We start from the raw sequence: 16,331 nt of genomic DNA, 5'->3' as shown, positions 1-16,331 counted from the left end.
TTAAAAAACAAAACAAAGCAAAAACAGTAAGCCAGCTAGAGTTCTATGGGTCATTCTAGCAAATTAATCAAACCCCAGGAGGGGGTCATGGGAATCTCCAATTTGTAGTCAAATCAAATAAAACTGTGGGTGCCTAGAACCCACTACTTGGAATTGGGGGTCTGAAGTAGGGCAGTCAGGGGACGGAGCCCCTAACCCATGGGGTGTGAGTCACACCGGGTGGTTGCATCAGAACTGAATTAAATGATAGAGCACCCACTGGAGTCCACTTGGAGTGGCAAACCCACACAACCGTGTCAGGAAGTGTCAAGTGTGAAGGGTTTTCTCTGGTGCGTACACATGAAAAGTGGCTCAAACAGCAACAGACTGAAAACAAAGTAGAGATAAAAGTTCTTCTCAAAAAAAAAAATATTAGTTCTTGGGGCGCCTAGGCGGCTCATTCAGTTGAGCATCCGACTCTTGATCTCAGCCCAGGTCTTGATCTCAGGGTGGTAAGTTCAAGCCCTGCGCTGGGTTCCACGCTGGGCGCGGAGCCTAATTCAGAAAAAAAAAAAAATCAGTTTCACTGAATATTGAAAACCTCATGTGAACACCACATTTTATAAAAGTAGAATGAGCTCATGATAGTGCCTAATATAAGAACTCCATCACTCGGAGTCTGAAGGGATTCTGGTCTTTTGCGGATGCATTTGGGTCGGTTGTGAAACCCACCCCGCCTTGCCCTGCCCTGGACGAGGGCTGCTTTCTCGCTCAGAAATAACACAAGGTGTCACCTCATTGTCCATTCTCCAATCAGGCTCTTCGTTCCATTCCCTTGTACATAATCCATGAAAAGATACAAGTTAAATAAAAAGAAACACTTGAGGTGGGTACTTAGAGTCGCCAGATTTCCCAAATAAAAACACAGGGTGGCCGGTGAAACCTGAATTTCAGGTAAGCAACAGATACTTTTTCACTATGAGTACATAATCTTGGAGACATGCTTATACTAAAAACTTGTTTACTGTTTCCCTGAAACTCAAATTTAGCTCAGCTAAAATTTAATAGCACGTGGCAGCGGACAGTGGGATAGGGAGTGGGGACAGGGGGGCTGGGGCTCCAGCTCGTTACTCAAGCTGACAGCCAGGGCAGGCTTGGGGGCAGGCGAGATGCGGCCTCTCTCACGGCCCAAGCCTCCCCACTGATGAGCCAGGCTCTATGAGCTCCGTATCCGATTCTTCTTCTCTGTCATGGACTGATAAATAAGAGTCGGAGCCTCTTAGGACATGGGCATGCTTCGTAAGGAACAGACATATCTGGTCCCATAGGCTAAAAGGTTTGTCTGCAAAGCAAGATAATCCTCAAGGACCTTAAAGCATCACTAACACTGAAAGACCAATCCAACTCAGCCAGAGGGAGGGGGACAGAATCAGGAGAATGTGCATGTGCGTGTGATGCAGAGAGACAGCAAGGATGGGTTGTAAGCCCCTCTGAAGGTTGCACCCGCTCACAGCGCCTTCCCGGGCAGGAGGGAGTAGACATCTGGCCTCGCAACCAGCCCCAGGTGCTGGGCCTCCTGCACGGAGGATGGACCTCTTTCCAAGCCCCACCATCCCACAGCCTGATGCCATAAGGCAAACTAATGCGTAAACAGGATTTCAAGGACCTTCTGGGTGCTCAGCCCGTGTCCAGGCAAGGGGTTGACAGGTAGAGACTGACTTGCCTGGAGCCTTGGATCTTCCTGCCCACAGTTCCTGTAGGATTTTTGCCTTGTCCAAGATTTCACAAATTTCCTCAGCAAGGTCCTGTATCTCTTTCAGGAAGGCCAGGTTGTTGACCTTCTCATGACGGCCAGCTGCAGCCTGGAACCTAGACGAACTTTAAATAAATGGAATGAATATCACAAGGACGCTCCGCACAGGATCCCGTTTCTTGGGTGTTTCTAAGGTTCTCGAGACCCCGTGCCTACATGCTCTTGACTAACCTGGCACGTGTTTACACCTCCACCAACTACCCCGCAGAACCCTCTCTCCGTGACCTTCATCCAGAAGGGAAATGATCATTTTACAAAAATCTCCGCCAACTGGAAATTAGAACATTGTCCTCACTCTATCATCCGTGACGCTCAACCACCATATCTGTGCATTAGTGGCTCCATGTGTCTGGTTTACTCCGCACTTGTCACACAGCACATCCTGGGTCAGGCTCCGCCAGGGACAACAGGGTCTCCTTTCAATTCTAGAAGAGCCCTCTGGCTGTGGGTGCGGGGCAGAAGGTGAAACCAGGCTTTGGAGAAAGAGAGAGGTGGACAGACTCACATCCCTCTGGAAGTGGACGGAGAGGACCTTGAATGAACTCACCAGAGGGGTGTGACACCACACCCTTTTATTCTCTGTATCTCTGAGGCTTTGACCCCTGGGCCTTGCTGACCGCTGCCAACCCCCTCCCAGGGTGACCCAATTCCTAGAGACAGCAGAGGGCTCACCAGGGGCTGATTTCCATGTCTGCATGTCTTGCACGCCTGATAGGACAAATCTCGGGCATGAAGATGGGGGATCTCGGGAGAAGGAAGGATGTAGGACATGCAGGGTAGCGGTGGGAGGGGGGGGGTCTCTGCCCCAGAATAGCAGGACAGCTGTGCGGGGCAGATGTGAGGTGTCCCATTGGGGTGTTCCCGATGCCCCGTGGACACCAGGACAAAGGCCAGAGAGCCCTTTCCCGGGAGGGGGGGCAGTCTACAGTGAGGAGGGGGTCTGCGGGGGTCTGGATATTCAAGCTTCTGTTCCATTTTCGATTAGGATGTTCACTGTCTTCTTTACTGAGGTTTTAAACATAGTATCCCTTCCCTTTGTCACATTTGGGAGAAATAAGCCCTTGGGTTTTTTAGTTGCCTTTGATTTTATTTTAGCTCTGAGTAATCTCACTGCTAGTGGACAAAAGACATAAAATACATAAGCAATACCGTCCATCAGAGCAGTGACCTCAGAGAAAAATACCAGGACGCATCCCAGGAGAACAGTCACATGCACAACCACACGTGCTTCTGAAGGAGTGTCCCCTGGAAGGTGGGTCCCGTGGGGGTGGTCGGAGTGGAGCGAACAGAGGGACCACTAGGGAAACCGGTGGGCGCCGCCTCCCAGCTCGGGCTGCAAATCCCCACTGGAAACCCACCCCTCCCAGAGGTCAGACACCAGTGGGCGTGGACTAACCTCATGCATAGGAAAATGCACGACACCGTGCAATTCTACTTGGAAAATGAGGGCAAATTGCTACCCTAACCTCTTCTTACCCTTATATATCTCACCTATGGAGGGAGGGAGATTTTTTTTTTTAACTAGTAAGTAAGAGAGAACCTTCGCGCCACCTTTGGAATCTACACTGGCCATTCGGTCTACAGAGAGTCTCCAATTCAGCGGGAACTTATTTTTAATCAATAAGACACAGCAGATTTAAAATAAAATAGGAAATCATGTCACAAACTGCTAGGAGTGTGTTGACGTGACCAGGTGTCCAATCGCAGGCAGCACGTCCAAGAGAAAAAAACAATTAAAACTGGGGGACATTTTTCTTGACTAGGAGGCAGCAGAGCTCATTAGATTTTGTTCAATCCCAATTCCTGTACTTTACAAATTAGAGAACATGGTGACCACGAAGCAACATTTGTCACAGGTAAATCTGCCCTGAGATAATGACCAGGCTTGTGTGACCCTTCCCTCGGTCACAGTCATTTAACCCTAATGAGGTCAGAACAGATCCAACACTGGGGCATCCATGTGGCTCAGTTGCGAAGCGTCTACCTTCAGCTCAGGTCGTGATCCTGGGGTCCTGGAGCCTGCTTCTCCCTCTCTCACTCCCCCTGCTGTGTTCCCTCTTTAGCTGTCTCTCTCTCTCTCTCTGTCAAATAAATAAATGAAATCTTTAAAAAAAAAGAACAGATCCAACACTGACCAATGGATAAAACCAATTCAAGGCCTTTCGGGTCAGAGCCCACTTAGAAATGAGGCCCGGAGAGTCAAAGTGCGTTTGCTGGAAGCGAGCACAGACACAGCTGAGCCAGGACCAGACCCACCCAGCCACGCACAGGCTGTCATCTGTCACCTGTCACCAACACCCCACAGAAACGTCACCTGTTAAAGGGTGGCCTTCACCTCCAAGGGGTCGGAATTCCAAAAGCACAAGAAAGCACTTATTATTTCTGTATGAAGGATTAAAAGGACCCTGGAAGCTCTCCTGGGAACCCGTCAAATTAGCACGTTATAGAAATTGCTGTAATTCAAGGCAAGTTTACCTGTAATGACGAACTGGTTGTGTGTTCTTTTTCATTTCTTTCTTTGTTTTAAGATTTTTTAAAAAGATTTTATATATTTATTTGAGAGAGAGAAAGCATGAGCAGGGGGAGGGGCAGAGGGAGAGGGAGAAGCAGACTCCCCGCTGAGCAGGGAGCCCGACTTGGGACTCGATCCCAGGACCCTGAGATCATGACCTGAGCCGATGCTTAACCAACTGAGCCACTCAGCGCCCCTAAGATTTTATTTTTAAATAATCTCTGCACCCACCATGGGGCTCAAACTTACAACCCAAGGTCAAGAGTCGAATGCTCCACCAGCTGAGCCAGCCAGGCGCCTACATTCTTCTTCTAATTATTATTTCAAAACTACCTCGCTTGTCCATAAGACCAGATTATGAACTATTACTAATGTGAGAAATGTTTACAGCAGAAAAAATACATAGAAAATCCCAGATTACATATTGATGTGTGTGTGTGTGTGTGCTCACGAGTGTGTGCAGGTGTGAGAGAGAGCAAGCAAGCGAGCGTGCCCCAGGGAAATCCCAGAACTGTAACAGGATTGGGGCAGACAGCAATTTCCACCTTCCTGAGTCCAGGTGTGTCTTTGGTCTGTTCTCAAGGGATGTTTGACCTTGCAAGGTATAGAATGCTGTAGGGGGTGGGGGGACCAGGACACACATGAGAAGGCCACTTACAAAATAATCAGAAAAAAAAAAAAGAAAGAAAGAAAGAAAAGGCCATTTGCCAGGTGACTGAACTTCTTTCTCAGCCCTCAGAGCCCTAATGAAACTGCCCTCTCAGAAGACCAGGAACCAAGGGTTACCCTAGCAATCAATGCTCACACCTTCCTTCCCAGTGAAGGGCCTGAGGATCTCAGAAGTGGGAGAAGTGCTCAGGCCCACCCCTCAGTTTCCCCAGCGAGGGTTCCCCTGGGGTCAAGAGTGTTTCTCAGGTGGTGTCTCCCTTGAAAAATCCTCTTTATTACATTTTTCTTTTCAAGTAGGCTCCATGCCCAGTGTGGAACACAGGGCTCAAACTCATGACCCTGAGATCATGATGTAAGCTGAGATCAAGAATGGGACCCTTGACCAACTGAGCCACCCAGGCACCCCGGAAAATCCTCTTTAAAACAGGACCCTGATATTATCCCCCTAAGAGGGCTGGTGGAGGGTCAGCAGAGGGAAGGTGTGGAAGACCTCAGCCCAGAGTCCAGCACCCAGCTGTCTGTAAATAAGAATGACGGGCAGAGCAAACACACCCGACACGGGGATAGGACCTGTTTTCAGCATAAGAGCTGCAGGGAGAAGCAAGCAAGATATAGCAATATACGTGTTTCTATCAACATCTGTGCCAATCTTCCTCAGCTCACAAATAAGACCGGTTCTTACAGAATTAGAATTATTTCTTAGGACAACTAGATCCAGGGGCGCCTGGATGGCTCAGTTGGTGAAGCGTCTGCCTTCGGCTCAGGTCATGATCTCAGGGTCCTGGGATCGAGTCCCGCATCGGGCTCCCTGCTCAGCGGGGAGTCTGCTTCTCCCTCTCCCTCTGCTGCTCCCCCTGCTTGTGATCTCGCTCACTCTCTCAAATAAATAAAATCTTAAATGAAAGAAAGAAAGAAAGAAAAGAAAGAAAGCCAGCAGTTCGTTCAAATTCTAATCGCTTCATAAAGCTCTTCCAAAATATTAATGGAAAGAGACTGTTCCAGCAAGACCTGACACTTTGGCGCTGGGTGTAAGAAATTTCTGTTTACTAGCCTTACTTCTTCAAGGACACAGAAAAAATTTCAGCTATTTAAAAACTACCAATAAAATAACTTTAAAAAAAGAACTTCTATTGAAACATAAATTTCAATGCTCTTCAGCAGTAAGAATGAACAGTTAGGGGGCGCCTGGGTAGCTCAGTCGGTTAAGCGTCTGCCTTCAGCTCAGGTCATGATCTCAGGGTCCTGGGACTGAGTCCCGCATCGGGCTCCCTGCTCAGCACGGAGCCTGCTTCTCCCTCTCCCTCTGCTCCCTCCTGCTTGTGCTCTCTCTCTCTGGCAAATAAATAAATAAAATCTTAAAAAAAAAAAAAAGAATGAATAATTGGCACACCCAACAAGACAGATGGACCTTAAGAGCATCATACTCAGTGGAAAATAACAAACCAGTCTCCAAAGTTACATTCTATGTAGTTCAACTTATGTAACCTTACATAAATTTTTCTAAATTCTGTATAATTATACATAACATAATTTATATATAATTATATCTCCAAAGGAGAAGAGTATGGAGGTACAGAACACACTAGAACTTGCTGGGGACATGATGAGGACGGAGGGGTGAGCACAGCTATAAAGGGAGAGCATGGGGATTAATCAAACCAATACAATATTGATTGAACACATCAAGATATATATTGATTGTGATGGTGGTTACATGAATCTATACAAGAGATCAAATTGCATAGCAATACACACACACACACACACAAATGAGTGGGTGTAAAACTGATGAAAACAGAATGAGACCGATAGTCTACTTAACAATATGGTACCAATGTCAATTTCCTGGTTTTGATATCGTACTAGAGTTACAGAGGATGTCACTATTTGAGGAAACTGAACTCAATAAACTATTTTATAACTCTTTTAGGTCTATAATCACTTCGAGATAAAAGTAAAAAAAAAAAGTCAAAAAATAAATGACAAATTCAGGCAAGAATATTTACAACCTATATGACAAAGGGTTTAACTCCTTAATATGTAAAGAGCCTCTGGAAATCAAGAAGAAAAATAATTAATCAAGAGAAAAAATGGACCAAGGACATGAACAAATATTTCATAGGAAAATAAGTATAAATTATACATGGAGATATAGAAACAGGCTCAACATCCTCATAATAAGAAAAAGGCAAATAAAACTTCACTGATACATCATTTCTCATCAGTTTCTGACAGAAATATAGAAGTTCAACCAGACCTCTCCTGGTCTCACCACAGGGAAAAAGCTATCCTCAAATCTTGGAAGACAGAAGGCAGACTATTACAATCCTCATAAAGGAGCATTTGGAAAACACCATCAAAATTAAAAATGTATTCATCTCTTGACTTGCAATTCTGCTTCTAGAAATCACTCCTACAGATACACATATGCAAGTATGAAATGGCCAAAGTCACTAGAAAACTACAGCCAAACGCTGGAGTTAATAAGTCAATAGTGTAGAAAGTGAAATAAAAAAATACTCCATTTACATATAAAAGGCAACAAAGAGGAAAACCAGAGTACAGACGAGACAATAAAAGCAGAAAGCAAGTGCCGATACGTAAATCCAATATATTAAGTATGAACAGTCCATACATTAAACGGCAAAGATTGTCAGACTGGATAATAAAGCAAGAACCAGCTATACACTGTCTAAACTGTAAATTTGTAAAGACACAGACAGCCAAAAAGTTAAAAGATGGGAAAAGATCTATCATGAGACAGTAAGCCACAGAAAACGACAACGTCTACATAAATAACAAACATGGCAGGCTTCAAAACATGGACTATAACCAGGGAGAAAGAGATTCCATATCCTTCTATAATATTTTGTGTATTATGCATATTATTTGTTGCATATATAATAAAACACATTCTATGCATCATATACGTCATTGCACAGCATCATTAGGTCACGTGAAATGAGTCAATGAGGAAAATGTAACAATCCGAACGTGTGTGTGCTAACACCAGAGCTTCGAAGTAAACGGAGAAAAAACCAATAGAACTGAAAAGAAAAATAGGAAAATCTACGATTATGACCGGAGACTTCAGTTCCTTTCTTGTTAATTTATAGAACAAGTGGACAGAAAATCAGTAAAGATGTTGAAGACTCGCACAACATCCCACCCACTAGTGGAAGGCAAATCATTTCTTCGGGTTCACGTTAAATATTCATCAAAGGAGAGCATAGGCTAGGGCCATAAAAAGAATCTTAACAAAGTTAAAAAGACCTAAATCACCTAACATTCTCTGACCATAGTGGAATTACATAAAATCAGTAATAAAAAAATTTAAGGAGGGCGCCTGGGTGGCTCAGATGGTTAAGCGTCTGCCTTCGGCTCAGGTCATGATCCCAGGGTCCTGGGATTGAGTCCCACATCGGGCTCCCTGCTCCTTGGGAGCCTGCTTCTCTCCCTCTCTCTCTCTCTGTCTCTCATGATGAATAAATAAAATCTTAAAAAAAAAAAAAAAAGACTCTCTCTCCCTGAGAACCCTCCCTCAAAATCAATTAAAAAAAAAATTTAAGGAAAATCTTAAAATGTTTAGAAATAAAACATCTGACCTACAAACAACACACGAGTGGCATTCAGTTAATATTTTGAACTTACTACAAATGAAAATACATCATATCAAAATTTATGACGGCGTAAAGCAGTATCCAGAAAGAAATACGAAGCTTTTAATCTTTACATTAGAAAAGGTGTAAAATCAATTACCTAAATTTGAACATAGAGAAAGTAGGTAAATAAGAACACATTACATTTTCTAAGTCAAAGAAAGAAAAAGCATCCAGGCAAGAAAAGCAAGAAATAAAACTGTATTTCCGGATGGCATGATCATGTATGCAAAAAATCCTAAGGGATATATTACAAAGCCACTAGCAGTGACTGTCCATGTTAAAAAATTTTTAAACAGGGTCACCTGGCTGGCTCAGTCGGTTAAGAGCTCCACTCTTGATCTCAGGGTCATGAGTTCAAGCCCCAGATTGGGCATGTAGCCTACTTAAAAAAAAAAAAAAAAAAAAAAATGGCCAGGTTCATCAAGATCAGTAACCATCAGAGAAATGAAAATCAAAACCACAAAGAGACATCACACCCACCCGGATGGCTACACTCTAAGTACTGGGGAGGATGTGGATCAACTGAACCCTCATAGACCGCAGCTGAGGGGGGAAAAGGTGAAGCCATCCTGGAAACAGTGAGTTTCTCAAAACATTAAACACAGAGTCACCATCTGACCTCCCATATACCCAAGACGAACGAAAACAGAAGTTCATACTTATACGAACTTGCGTACCCATATTCGTAGCGGTGTAATTCACAATAGCCAAAATGTACAAACAACTCAGAGGACCATAAGCTGACGAACAGATGCACGGAATGTAGGTCAGCTACACAACGGAATATGGTCAGCACTGAATGTGAATGAAGGGACTGACACTTGCCCCCTGCGACAAACCTTCGAGACATCACAGCAAGTGAAAGAAGCCAGTTACGAAAACACCCATAAATTGCCTAATTCCGTCTCCGAGATCTCCAGAGCAGTCAAATCTCTAGAGCCAGAAAGCAGGTTGGTGGATGCGTAGGCTAGGAGTTGGGGGAGACGGGGAGAAAATGGGGAGTAAATGCTAATGGATGCAGATGGTTTTGTTTTTTGTTTTTTGTTTTGGAATGATGAAAAATGTTCTAAAATTGTGGGGATGGTTGCACAACTCTGTGAATACACCACAAACTATTGAATTGCATACCTTAATTAAGGGTCAATGTTATGGTATGTGCATTAAATTTCTATAAGGCTTTATTTTCAGTGTAATTCCAATCAAAATCCCAGCAGGCTTCTTTGTAAGAATAAACAAGCTGATTTTAAAGTTTACACGGGGGACGCCTGGTGGCTCAGTCGGTTAAGCATCTGCCTTGGGCTCAGGTCATGATCCCAGGGTCCTGGGATCGAGCCCCGCATCGGGCTCCCTGCTCAGTGGGGAGCTTGCTTCTCCCTCTGCGTGCCAACCCCCCCAACCCCGCTTGTGTGCTCACGCTCTCAAATAAGTAAATAAAAAATCTTAAAAAAAAAAAAAAACTGCGATATTAACATGGTGTATAAATAAGACAAGTTTTACTGGGGGAGAAATTTATAAATGAAAGCTAGCAGAACACACCTGATGCCCCACATTCTCGTGTTTTCCACTGACAGGCAGCTCTGCTGGGCACAGAGAGCGCTCAGGGGAGGGAGCAGCGCCAGAAAGCTGTGTGGGGTACACAGGGACATCGGGGCGACCCTGTCATAGGGAGCACTTCCTGGTGGGCCAGGTGGCCTGAGCACTCAGGCTGATATCCTCCCACTGGTGCTGAGCCCGCTCTTGGCTAAGCTCCAGAAAGGGGCCTAGAAATAACCCCCAGGACCCTGCGGACTTGTCTTTCCTCTGTGGCTCCTGAGAGAGAAATCTGTAAAGGAGAAAGGAGGGGCCTGAAGGCGACGAAGAAGCGGAAATCAGGACCACGGTTGCAGCCCAATAGAAAAAAACGAGAAAATGCAGGGTCCGTCAGTGCAGAGGCCAGAACCCTCCAGCTGGGCATGCGAGGGAAGACATCAGTGTCACCGAGAAGAGCGTCCTGATGCTCCCATCTCTGAACACACTAACGGTGCCCCTTCATGTCCAAGTCCACGAACGGAGGGGAACCTGAAGAGTCTGGAACAGGATCAACCCCAGAAGCCCTGGTCTGGTGGAACAGGTCCGGGGTGGGGGGGGCGGGGGGGGGGAAGTGTCCAGAAGGAACCACTCCTAACACCACATGCCATGGAAAGGCCACGAGGAAAGCTGCCTGGGGGCCAGGGTGTCCTAGGGAGGAGGGCCACAGAAGGGGCAGCCTGACCCTGCAAAGGCTGGAGGGGGGACAGCATGAAGGGGGAGGAGACAGAAGTGTGTGATCGCAGAAGGACAGATGGGGCCGTGAGTATGGACAGGATCCTCCTGAACTCCCTCTCGAGCACCCATACTCCTGGATGTCCCCTGTGTCCTCCTGGACGTCTCCCGCGTCCTCCATCCGTTTAAGGGACAAGGATGGAACTCTTAGATGTCTTGGAAGGAGATCGAGGCTTCGGCTACTTGTAAAGGACCCTGGGATGGACAAAAGTGGTAAGATGGAAACGGGGACGACACTCAGGACAGTGTGCAAAGCCCATGCAGCAAACCCAGAAGCCAGGAGGAGCGACAGGAAGTCAGACCGCGGAGCAGGAGGGACAGGAGGGGATCCTCAAGGGCTCGGGGCGGACCTGAGAAGGAAAAAACAGGACAAAGCCGACGGGAAGGCAGTGAGGACCACGGGAGGGCAGGGCACCCTACGCCAGAGTGAAGACAGTCCCAGGGTGCTCGGTGTCCACCAGCCTCGGCAGGTTGCCCGCGGAGAAAAGGGGGCGACAGACACACACGCATGAGATTTGCTTTTGTGCCGAGGCTTTGCCTTAAAAACACAGGAATGATTCCTGACGCCGTGTGAGAACGTGCCTTAATCTGGTTGCAGGAATGACTCACGCAGGAGCCCTGAGATCCTCCTGCCAGAGCCAAGGGCAACCTCCCCACAAAGCCACGAATAAGGAAGTCGATTTTCATACTCATGTCCTACAGCAGATGAAATGTGGGACTTCTGCCCAAAGTGAACTTTCCCCAGGGCATAACAAAGGGCGCGGAAATTCACACACTAAATTCACCGTGATAATGTTTAAAGAGACTGAAATGGACACTTGGGCTCTCCGATATGTGTAAGACGAGCCAGCTCCCCAAGAGCGATCGGAAGGGAGTCTTTGCCTGGCTTTGAGGGTCAAGGGAGTTCACAACTGAATCTCTATGGGAAAAAGCCAGCAGCCGGGTCAAGTGGCAGTTCGGAGCCTGGAGCTGAGCGAGGTGGTATTCTTGCTCCCCCGCGTGTGTCCCCATCACCGTTTGCAAGTGTCTTCTCCTGCCTCACTTTGCACCTGTCAGACCTCTGCCTCGGGCACCTGTAGATGCCGAGAGGCATTTCATTCTTGGCCTTGACATCCGAGGCTTCCTGTTGCCCCTGCCAGGCACAGCAGGCCCCCAGGATGGGGTGTGAAACTGTCAGCAGGTTTGGGAGAATCCCTGAGTTTCAGCAAAGTGAGATGGGGGTAAGGAAGTGGGGGGCACAGGGGCACAGGGGGAAGAGGATAGCTATTTCCGGATGAGGAACCACAGCCTCTCATGGTTACAGCAGAGGAATAAGAATTCGGTATCACTCCCAGGCCATGCATGGTGCTAGGTGTCTCAGAGATTTTGTCCTCCAAACTCACGACACTAGAGGCAGGTAAGCAAGATCCCAAGGTTCAGAAAGGTCGAGAAACGTGCATAGATGCCCAGAAGTAAACAGGAACAAGGCCATGGTTTGGGGGGAAAGCCCAACTTTTCATACTTTGACAGCACCTCAAAGTCTGTTTTGAGGGAGGGACAGATGGGGGGGGCCCCGGGGCAGAGATGCTGGCAAGCTCTAGCCCTCCTAAACTTCCCAGAAAGAGGCTTTTACACTTTTATACTTTTATACTTGCCTCACACACAAAACGACCAATGACTATTTCAGGGTTATGACTTCAGACGGTTTCTAAACAATTTTCTTGACATCGTACTTTTAGATTACCTATCTCAAAAATATCTCTAAAGCACCATGGATAAACATCGTACCTGATGTGTCCAAAATGATCTGGAAACTTCCAGTTTTCTTCTTGTAACTGGAAGTTGAAAGACGAAGATCGGATATGTTACCACCCTTTACAGTCCAATGTCTTAGATTATCCAACGCCGGGAAGTGCAGATGAAACCAAACCCAGATCCTTCATGCCTGGCACTACTGAACCATTAGCCCCTTCCCTTCATCTGTACCTCTGCTGAGAGAAGCTTCTAGAACATTCAGGATCCTTGAAGTCAAACCCCCTTTATTCTGACTCTTCTCATTGGAAACACATAGGCTCTTTCTCTGTGTGGTCTTCAATGCCGACAGACCCCCCCCCCACCAGGCTGCCAAATAGGGGTGTCACTTGCCCCATGTAAGTCAATAAGAAGGTGGTAAATGACCACCATTTTCACCTGACCTCAGCCACGAACAGGATCCCGGTCAGAAATCGCCCAGCAGGAAAACCCCCGGGGATAGCTCTCACACAAACACTGGTTTGGCCGCATTTGGCACCAAAATTCATAGTTGGCCAAGCAAGTAATTTTGAAGCCAGACTTTTAATCCACAAAAAACAAACTTACATGTGAGTGGCATTTGCAAATCAGCAGTCACTTTGTGGTTCCAAGAACAGCAGTGGAAAGACCTCCTACCGAAACCAGTCGTTAGCTGGAGACATTCTCCCATGACTCTGCATTTAACACAACTGATTTTCTTGTAACTGTAAATTCTGTAATGTGTATGCTCTCTGCCCTCTCCCAAATTATTGAGGCTTTCTTAAAAGCATCATGCCTGTTCGCATGAATTTGGAAGAGGATGCTTGTGTTTCTCTTACCGTAAATGGTACTCCGTCGGCCCCGCGTAGCTCGTGTTCCTGCAGGTCGACCCGGTGTTGCAAAGAAGGGCCTGGACAAAGGGGAAGACACCTCGGCTGGGCAGATCCCGGGCTTGCAAAAAACCTGAGTGTCAATGCAAGGAAGAAATGAGTCCATACAACTGGGACCAGACATTAATGCCTATTTGTCAGAAGGGTAGTATCTAAGATGGTGTTATTATATTATTAATCCTGTAGTTAATTTGAAGGTCTGGGGGCACCTGGGTGGCTCAGTCGGTGAAGCATCTGCCTTTGGCTCAGGTTATGATCTCGGGGTCCTGGGATGGAGCCCCATGTCAGGCTCCCTGCTCAGCAGGGAGTCTGCTTCTCACTCTCACTCTGCTGCTCCCCCTGCTTGGGCGTTCTCCCTCTCTCTCTGTCAAATAAATAAATTAAATCTTTAAGAAAATAAAAAATAAAAAAATAAAGGTCTGAGCACCCAAAGAAAAGAGAGAGGGAGACAAGAAAGGAAGAAGGCCTTCATATGGAGCACCTTTCCCCCGGGTCCGCACTCACACTTCAAGGCATTGAGCTGCAAGATTCACCAGGTCGCTGGATTCCTGTCTCCCTTTCCCAGCCAGGCCTCCAGGCACAGTGATCCATAAACAAGGCGCAGGTGGGAAGAATAAGGGTAGACACCTCTCCCCATCTCATATGAAGATTTAGGAGTTTTTAGTTTGCACATGTTCAGTCTAGTACACCTCAGATTCTTAAATATTTAAGCCTAGTTGTTAAAGATCATATAATACAAAGAAGTTTAAGAAAACTGGCTAGGAGCCAAGGGTTTTCAGAACAAAGGTTGCCACAACAAGGCACCTGGCTCGATTGAGTGCGGTTCATCCATGCCGCCGCCCTACCCACCTTCCACGCCCCCAGTGGATGGACAGCAATGGGTGAGATGCTGGGGACCACGGGCAACTTGGAAGTGACTGATCTAACAGGAGGCAGCTCACAGAACCTTGGTGGAAGGCTTTCCTCATGAATCTAGTTTGGTCTGGGAAACGATCATACTCTCCAAGACTTGGAGACCCATGATGCCCAGAGTTCACTCAACATGATGCTCTGTATGCAGAAGACAGTCACTAAACTTTGGATGTGTGAATCAATGAATGAATGAACAAGCTAATGAATGAATGAATGAATGAAAAATGAATGAACAGGCTTTTAAGCTAAAGGGGTGAATGGAGTTCTTAGCTAACACAAGGCCCAGTGCGCTAGGTGGGAGACTAGACAGAGATATGGGGTCATAGCACAGCTAGTAATAAAAGGCATGTTTCCTAGTATGACTTCTGTGTCCTCCCTCCTGCAGGGACATGTGTCAGGAATGGTGGTCACCACAGTGGGTGCTCAGCGGGTCAGAGAGTGAGGACTCTAGTCTTGGACGCTCTTTGTCTCCAAGACTGAAGACCTGGCCATCTGCACCAATGTCTGAGAAGCACTGGCAGGACTCCCCTCGCCACTTCCTTGTTGGACGGTGCTCCTGATGAACACAGTCAGATGAACTCTTAAGGACTGGGTGTAAGTGGTTAGATTAGGAACCTCACAGGCTGCTCTTCCCGTGTGGCCACCAGGACTGAACTAGCAAGATGTTGTGCTGTTCTTTTAATGCTCTGTTATTGACAACTAAATCACTCAAAGACATTTTTGCCACTATTGACTTAGGCCTTCCCCTCCGGCCTTAATGCTCTAGGGTCCACGGCTCCTCCTAGCCCTTACGAGCTGACCCTTCTCGGCATCAAACAAAGCCTTTGATGGATTTGACCTGTGTCCTCCTCCAGCCACATCCCTGCTTCTCAATTGTAAGGAACTCCTTTTAGTTCTACTTCTCTCCATGCTGCTTGCTCTGCCCAGATCAGTCCTCTCCTGCACACCTTAGTCCAACAAAGTTTCACAGGCCAACTCCCCGGTAGCCTTTCCAGAACATGGGTTGGCCACCTGTCCTCTGGGCTCACATGGCCCCTCTGCAGAATCCATTGTGACACTTTTGCCACTGTATTGCAATCGTCTGGGCCAACAGCAAGCTCTATAAGGACAGGGAAAACACCTTGTCCACTACTCCATCCTCAGCAAGGTCTTGGACACAGCCGGCCATCAATATACATTTGTCAAGTGAGTCAATAAATGAATTATTTTGGATAGCGGCATGCTATTTTTAAAAAGATTTTATTTATTTGACACACATACACACAGAGAGAACATAAGCAGGCAGAGTGGCAGGCAGAAGCAGGCTCCCCCCCCTGAGCAGGGAGCCTGACACGGGGCTCGGTCCCAGGACCCCAAGATCATGACCTGAGCCGAAGACAGACGCTTCACTGACTGAGTCACCGAGGCGCCCCTAGATAAAGCCCATCCCTTAATAATCCTTTTTTCATGTAACATTTTCAGAATTAACCACCTTATCCATATCTCAGGTGGCATAAATCTGGTAGAAAGAAAACAGACCACCATTTCTCAAGCAGCAATGCTGTTGAGATTTCAAACCAGATAAACAAAAGAGTCTTTCTGATAAAGTTCCTGGAACAGAGGAAGTTAATCAGTAATGAGTTATCAGTGTGTCACCACCATCATCATCATGACATCATGAACATCATCACCATCAACTCCATCATCACCATCACCATCATCATGATATCATCATCATCATCACCATCATCATCATCATCACCATCATCACCATCATCATCATCATCATCACCATCCATCATCACCATCATCATCACCATCATCACCATCACCATCATCACCATCATCATCATCATCACCATCAA

The 16,331-nt window shown here is 46.6% G+C and overlaps 1 protein-coding gene across 1 annotated transcript in view; it reads right to left on the bottom strand.

Moving 5' to 3' along the window:
- ABCA13 (ATP binding cassette subfamily A member 13) overlaps nucleotides 1-16,331 on the bottom strand; it is a 386,205-nt gene that overhangs the window by 351,032 nt on the left and 18,842 nt on the right. Inside the window, exons 3-4 of the mRNA XM_044920208.1 lie at nucleotides 13,525-13,648; nucleotides 1,703-1,857 (exon numbers count right to left, since the gene is read on the bottom strand). Of these exons, the coding sequence (XP_044776143.1) occupies nucleotides 1,703-1,857; nucleotides 13,525-13,648 (279 nt within the window). The remainder of the gene's footprint in view (nucleotides 1-1,702; nucleotides 1,858-13,524; nucleotides 13,649-16,331) is intronic.

The sequence above is a fragment of the Neomonachus schauinslandi genome, chromosome 12, assembly GCF_002201575.2.
Source record: "Neomonachus schauinslandi chromosome 12, ASM220157v2, whole genome shotgun sequence".
Lineage (NCBI taxonomy): Eukaryota > Metazoa > Chordata > Mammalia > Carnivora > Phocidae > Neomonachus > Neomonachus schauinslandi.
This window is presented reverse-complemented; position numbering and strand designations above follow the sequence as displayed.